We start from the raw sequence: 7,660 nt of genomic DNA on the forward strand, positions 1-7,660 counted from the left end.
GGTGGGGGGTAACGGCCGTTGTGAGGCTGAGGGGCTCGTCTGTGAGGGGAGGCCCCGTCGCCTGTGAGGGGAAGCCCCGGCGTTGTGGTGCTGGGACCGAGTGTGGCGTGAGGCTGAGGTTGTGTGAGAGAAAAGGTGGGCGAGAGGCTGTGGCGGTGCGAGGGAAGAGGGCTGTGTGGTGAGGCGGGCTGCCCGCCCAGCCCTGGTACCCGCCGCCCGTGAGGGGAGGCGGCCCCTGCCTTTCCCGGTGGTTAAACTGGACCTGGCGTTTCAGCACAGGCAGGGGATCCGCCGCCGCCCTGGTCTCCCGTGCAGTCCGCTTGCAGTACTGCTCATCACCAGGTGTGTAGATGTGCATTTGTGTTCCACAGCCCGGCTGGGTCGGGTAGAGCTGCTACACTGCTCCTAGGAGAGCCTGGTGCTCTGTAAAACCAGGGCTTCCACACTGAGGCTTTCTCACGGCTCCTTTCAGCTGAGCCCAGACCATACCACTTTGCCCCAGGGACTTGTGTAACTGTCCATCGAATGCAGGCTAATTAAATAGATAAGGGATTTGTTTTTCAAATGGCCCCTTCAAACTTTAAAGAGCCGAGTTATCTCCAGCTTTTGACAGTATCACAAGAAGCCGAACAGTTGGATTTGGAACAAAAAGTATTTTCATGATGTAAGGAACTGCATTTTCATAAGTTTTCAGGATTTTAGAGTCTCCAAGTTTGTTTTCCTGTCATATTTTACCTGAATTGGAATCATTTATATAAACAAATTTCTCCATATTCCTCTTCTAGAAAGGCTTTTCCGTCTCAATTTATTACAAAGTCTGGTTTTATATGACATATCTAAATGTAAAATTTAACATGTTTTTTAAACAAACATGTACTCTCCTGGGCCTATACCGTAGAAGTGGTTCTAATGATACTAGCAGAACCACCTGCCATGTCTTCAGACAGAATTTAATAATTTTCAGAATTGTTACAGACCATGAAGTCGTCTTTAACTCACAGTAAAAAGAAAAAAGAAAAGGAGAGTGGTGGTGCAGTGGAAACCACACTGCTATTTGCTCTCTCTTTCTGCCTCTGCATATCCCCTCGTCTTGTCTTAAAAAAAGCAGCACTTAATGTCATAAACTCTTTATAGTAGGAACTGTCATTAATATAAGCTTATACAGAGCATACCAAAATAGAATCTCAAATAAAATAGGATTACTATTCTTGGTAATGTTAACTCAGCTAAGCTAGTGTAAATATAAATGCACCTACCACTATTTATTTGTTTGTGGTTTTCTAATTATTCCTGGTGCACAGGATCTGTTTCTAACATGGGACGTGGCAGATTTGGTCCTGCTATAAATGTGCTCTTACTTAATTCAGGTGGAATCAGACTTGTTTATACCTCAGCTGAATTCAGCTATAGAATCAGTGCACATTTGTGGACTATTAGTGATAGGAAAAACACTGAGGGGAAAAAAAAGCAAATTCTGAATGGTCAATCAGGGTTTAAAACCACCTTTATATTTTCAGGTGGTAATGGCTAACTGCAGAACTTGTTGCTAGCAATAATTGTTCTTACAAACTCATGCCAAATCCCATATATTGAATCTAAGTAAAAATTATTTTTCCAACTGGGGGCTGAATGAACAAAGAAGCCAATAAAATATTTGGTATGAAAATTGAGGTACCGGGTGGGTTTTTTTTTCCTAATGTAGGTAGTCATAGTTTTCTTAATGCACAACTGCTCTGAAATCTTTTTTTCCCAAAAGTTACTCCAGCAAAGATCCTATAAGGAATTTAGACACCAAAAAAAATTCTTAAGTGTTGAGTATTGTCCTTAATGACCTGAAGAGAGTAAGAGTTCAATTAATAATGATAATTTGTCTGATTATTTTTTTCCTAGCCAAATTAACACTTTCTAATTGGTTAGAATATTTAAAGTAGTTTATAATAGCACCCTCTTTTACACTTCAGAAAGGCTTGTTCAAAAGCGATTGGTTCCAGGTTGTGAATAGGGTGTCATTACTTTTATTTACTGTGGTGACTGTTGTGAATTTTTTAGTAAAAAGGTGGATGTGGCACTTGGAGAATTGGCTGGTTGTTACTATGGGAAGTTAGGTGTGACAACTGGGAAAGTGACTGAAAGGTGGGTAGTTGGGAATGGATGAATTATGTCCTCTGAGATAGCAGTCAAAGCTAGAAAATGGAGACAAAATGATAAAACTTTATTTAGGAAAAAAAAAAAAGTCAGAGAAGGGGAAAATGAAGGAAAATATTACTATAAAATTAGATATAACGTCAAAAGAGGAAAAAGCCCCCAATGGAACCTGAGAGAAAATGAAAGGAGATGCAAGAGAATGAGATTGAATCAAAGGTTAGTTTAGGTTTACAGTGGGCGCTGATGGACTATGTGAATTGCCATTTTGTTTTTTAACTATAGGTGTACATTTTTTGAATTGAGGTAATTCCATTTAGGAAATCTAGGTGAAGTGCAAGAGAGGGCATATTTCCAAAGGCTGTGTATTGCACAACAGTTGCAGACTCAATCTCTCAGGTGGCCAACTGCCTACTATGTCAGACAACACCAAAGATTCAAATAGGGAGTAAAAAAGCCCAAGTGATCAAGTAGTCATATGAATTACTAACTGATGAATTTAAAGTATATAACATAAGCACTTTTCTAATAAAATTTTTAATAGGGTAAGGAAAGCAATATACTACAGGGTATTTAGAAAATGCAGGAAAACTGCACCTCAAATAAAGGCTCTCTCATCAAACAATTAAGAAACATGACACAGTATGGAATCAGTGATGGGGAAAAAACCAGGAGTTTATGTTTCATCAAGCTACAATGACAGGAATGTGACTGAAATGGCACATACCTCATTAGCAAGATCTGAATGATGGAGGGCTATAGCAAATACAGGTTTCAGAAATTCATATTCTACGCACTCCAGTCCTGCTGACTCATTGATTTTAAGCAAGTAATTTCCTTTACTTGTGCCTCAGTTTTATTTTTGCACAACAGGAATGTGCAGTTGCTGCAGAATGATTGAAACTTTCATGTTTCCATAGCACTGCCCTGCAAGTATGATAATTGTAGATCTCTTCAATAGAAGAGCTGAGTAGTTAATACACTTAGTGTGTTTTCTGTCAAACTACCAATGTTAAATATGCTGCTTCATTGTGGGACAAATTCTGAAATTATTTCAGAAGCTGGTATTATTTTAGCTTGAATTAGAGTTTTACTTACGTGAGACGCAAACTAAGTATGTTGAGAAGAGGCTTGCAAGTCTTTTGGATAACCATGTGAAATTTATCATTGTAAAATACATGGTAAAAACTGTGAGTATGAAATTAATCATGATAACTTGTGTAGTGTATGCTTCATTGACATCACATAAAGACCCTTCTTAAAAATAAGCAGTGCGTGCTTGCTTATTTAGGTATTCTGTAATTTTTTTTTATTATTATTTTCCTCCTTTTTATTCTAATAAATAACTTCAATGGCTTGTGGATATCAAGTCAATTCACAGTGCACTGAGAAGGTCATTTTAGCTTAAGAGCCACTCTGGCAGTGCAGCACTTGTGGTTTTGGTAATTCACTTTCTGACAGAAGCTGTAGAATATACTGGCAAACAGCAGCGCTAATGCCTCATGTGTTTGCTGACTTGCTGGGGACTACATTTCTAGCTTAGCAGTGGGGATTTCTGCAGGATTTAAAAAGTGGGAGGAAATGAAATCATGATTGCAGGTGAAAGAAGGCTCATATCCCCTTAAAAATCATCACTAATCTGTATCGAATTATAACCTCAACCTGAGTACTTATCACTTTAAGAAATACGGAATCAACTTGCCAGAGTTCCCTCATGAAAGGAGGGTCACTGCAAGTTAAGGCATACAGAGAATCCATTCATTTTAAGGTGATTTTTCTGAGATTTTTTTTTTGTTCTGCAATTTTTACAATTTTGCAAATTTACCTCCCCACACTCCCCAATTTGTACTTTGTTTTGAGAACTGGCTGCTAATTAACCTTATTATCTTACTTCAGGGAAGAACCGCTCATGCTGAAGAAGAGACAGACCTTTTTAAGGCGGTTATAACGAGGTGACTAAGGGCCAGCCTCGTACCTGTTTGGAGGAAAGAGATTTGGGGGCTCGCTATCAAAAGGTAAGATTTTTGAGATCCATAGTACTGAGCCTTCAATGGAACTATAATACCGATTGCCTGAGGTGATGTGACTCTGGAAGTTGATGAAATTCACAATCTAATTGACACTTGAGGCAATAGAAAGAAAGTTGTGCTATTTTTTTGAACGTTTTAAGAAATACAGATGTATCCATTCTTGGTTGTCTTCCTGGATTAACTTTTTTATGCCAGTTTACTTGGTATTTATGGAGAAGCTGTCTTTCTCTGGACAGCACAGTATTTTACCTGTTAATCTGTGAATACCAAACGTTCACTACTTGCATTGCATGTTTAGGATTGTATTGTAATGTATGTTTTACATGAGAAAGTTGTCTGTCAGGTTTGCTTAGCTGGGCGAGGGTGCCTGATTCATGGGGAGTCCCCACGGATGGGGGATGGTTCTATGGATGGAATCCCAGGTTCTATTCCCATTTTGACCAGATCCTTAATGTGGCAATCTTGTTTTGAATGGCTAAGGTTGATTTGGTTCCAGGCAGTCTAGAATAAGTTAAACTGGGCAGAGTGAGGAAATGAGGGGAACAAAAGGGAGATTAAGTATCAAAGGTTGGCTTCCAAGACTGTCTTAGATTAGTTTAACAACAAAAAGTTCTGTAGTTTAGCATCAGCTCCCCAGACTTTGTCGTGGGCTGCAGTGCAACAGATGGACTACACAGCGCGTGAGTGCAGTGAGGAGAGTGATGAAAAAGAAGAAAAGAACGCAGTGCAGTTTTCCCTTTTTAAAATAACTCTTGCTGCATACATTTTGTAGCATCATACACCTCCCTATTAGCAGTTGCTGTAATTTTTGTGGGAATGCTAGGTATTTTTAAACAAGAGAATTGTTTGTCTGCTTCTAGAGGAGAAAGCTGACAAATTGCTAACCCATGTCTGGATCACAGAGGAAACTGTGCTACCTCCAAGTCTGAGAATCCTTGCTGCTGGGTTAGCATTCTCATGGGATGATTCCCAATAAAAAATTGAGCAAGATTTAAAAACTGAATTTAAGTAATAATCAACCTAACAAGTAATGAATGCTGAATTAATTGCTTGTTAGATTGGTCGCAGTTAATTAAAATTCCAGTGAAAGCTCAGGAAAACTGACAGCTACTCACTGAAATTGCAAGTGTGCCATGAAATGCGCAATGTTATGTATTTCTGTGGAACACACTGAAAAAGGAAATGGTTCATGTGACTGAATTATCTGGCACAAGGGCTGTGTAGAAATGTCTCTGCTTAACATAATAATCTATGTGAAATAGTGACTAACTAACCTTCCTAAAGAGTGTAGTAGTGGAGACTATGCTGAAAAATGTCAGTAACCTCAAGACCTGCACAGATGCACGAGTTGAGAATGTTTGACAAATAGGTATGACTCAAGTATAATTAACATATACCCAAATATATTTAAAAATAGATTTGACTGTAACACAGTCTTTTGTTACCTCCTATCATTTGCAGACCAATTTAAGGTCTGCACTTCTGAGTAAGGCCAGTAGCAATTGATCTGCAGTGAAGTGAGCGATGTACAGTGTACAGTCCCAAATGGTACACACATGTTCAGAGCAAAAGAGGATTTTTAACGCTATTGAAATACCAATCAAAGTGCTTCAGCAGGGATCAGACAGCTGCAAAACATTTAGGGACAGCTCAGGAATTCCCATGAGCAGAAGTGAGACAGGAAATAGTGAGAAACTGAATAAAGTAGCTGAGGAAAATGCCTTTATTTAAAAGAGAATGAATTCAAAAGAAGTTCAGCAGATCCTAGTGCAGAAGATGTCAGAGAAAACAGATTAGGAATCATCTGAAAAGGGGAGGAAATTCTATATGCCAAAAAGGTAAATTTTTAAGTTCAAATTTAAAATTATTTTTCACATCATCTGGAACTTTGTGTTCAAGACAGTAATTACCTAGTTGTGATGATAAATGAGTTCAAAGGTAATCATACCTGTACATTTCCACGGTTAAGTATGGGGAAATGACATTTAGTCATCACATTCAATTTAGGGAACTTCACCTTCCAAGTCTGTTTGTACTGAATGATGACCCAAATTTTGTCTCAGTATGGCACAAACTGTGTATTTGCAAATAGAAGAAATTTGGCTACATTGTAACAAACTCCAGTTGAATGACTGCTTTGATAGTCTGGTATTCTGGGACAGGGCAAGTTTGGGACCAGAAAGGGTTAGGAGAAGCGGTCCTTTAAATGTGGTGAAGCCCTAAGGTGGGGGAGGCCAGCACAGCAAGGGTGAAAGGACTAAAAGGAGAGATCCAGCCTCTACCATGTGAGAGCGTGGAGGGGCTAAGGCAAAGGGATTTGTTGGGCTCCTTGTGATTTCCTTGGGATGCAACACGCTGGCGGTCATCTTTAACGAGCACCCAGCAAGCACTCAGAATGGGAGCTCCCAGCATGCTGATCGGGCGTCCTCATGGCAAGTGTGAGTGGGTCAGTTGCCATGAAACAGCCATACTTTGGGGTGAATACTTAGCATTTACCTAAAGGAGCAGGCAGGGTGTGTTGGATGGTGCTTTTTCAATCGGGAGGGCTGGAAGCTGAAACCAGAACATTCCATGGCAACTGGAGAAAGTTCTGAGGAAAGTGCAGTGAGAGCAGCAGGACCCCCCCCCCTCCCCCTGCCTGGAGGAGAGACAAAGAACAGGCAAGGAGGGAACTGAAATAGGAAGCAGAAACCATGTCAGGAGCCTGGGGACTAAAAGAAAGCAAATTAATAAACCACTGGGGGGAAAGGCGCACAACTGACCAAAGCCACTAGGAAAGATAAGCAGATTCCAGATTCTTTAACTGCTCTGTGTGTGTGTGTGTGTGTATGTGTGCGTGCGCAGCCTGGCCAGTATGCTTAAATGTAATCCTTCTCCTCACTGTGGCAAGTACAGCTCTTGTGTCTGCGGCACACAAACAGACTTAACAGAACGTGAGCGCTCTATTATCTATATAATACGGTGTGTTTGAGCTGGGTTCGTCAGCCTCGCTGCCACTCACAACCTCAGATTTCTACAAACGTGTGTTCCTATCAGGGTGTGTGCACACACAAGCTACTGGTAGTGCTCTGCCCGCGGTGGAGACAAACGGTTCCTCTCAAAAGCAGGAGAAATCTGGCTGAGTACAGGCTGAGGGCACTGCGTGGCCTTAAGCGTTAATGTAATATTGCATTTTGGAAGTTGGAAGCTCGGTGTGCTCGTTTGCACATCAGTACCCAGAGTGCTTTTTCAGTTCCACCACTGTTTAATTCAAGTGCTGGGTTCGAGCTCTTGGGAGGCTCTGTAGTTTGTGATGCCCTCGCATGCACCAAGTTCAGTATTTTCCACGGAATAGTTGAAGTGACGATACCGGAGCATGAATGGGTCATCCAAGGATTCTTAGTTAGGCTTGATTTTGCAAATGTAAAAAAAAAAAAGAAAAAAAAGCGCCCTTAAACACTTCAAAAAGTATTGTCTTTAACAAAACAAAGAACGCTGTTTTGGGAGGG

At 40.6% G+C, this 7,660-nt stretch overlaps 1 protein-coding gene across 1 annotated transcript in view; it reads left to right on the plus strand.

The window, feature by feature from the left end:
• The first annotated feature begins 6,567 nt into the window (after positions 1 to 6,567).
• The window catches only part of PATZ1 (POZ (BTB) and AT hook containing zinc finger 1), a 30,874-nt gene continuing 29,781 nt past the window's right edge, over positions 6,568 to 7,660 (plus strand). The window contains exon 1 of the mRNA XM_014961132.1: positions 6,568 to 6,618. Within this exon, the coding sequence (XP_014816618.1) occupies positions 6,568 to 6,618 (51 nt within the window). The remainder of the gene's footprint in view (positions 6,619 to 7,660) is intronic.

Source organism: Calidris pugnax, unplaced genomic scaffold (assembly GCF_001431845.1).
Source record: "Calidris pugnax isolate Ruff unplaced genomic scaffold, ASM143184v1 scaffold32, whole genome shotgun sequence".
Lineage (NCBI taxonomy): Eukaryota > Metazoa > Chordata > Aves > Charadriiformes > Scolopacidae > Calidris > Calidris pugnax.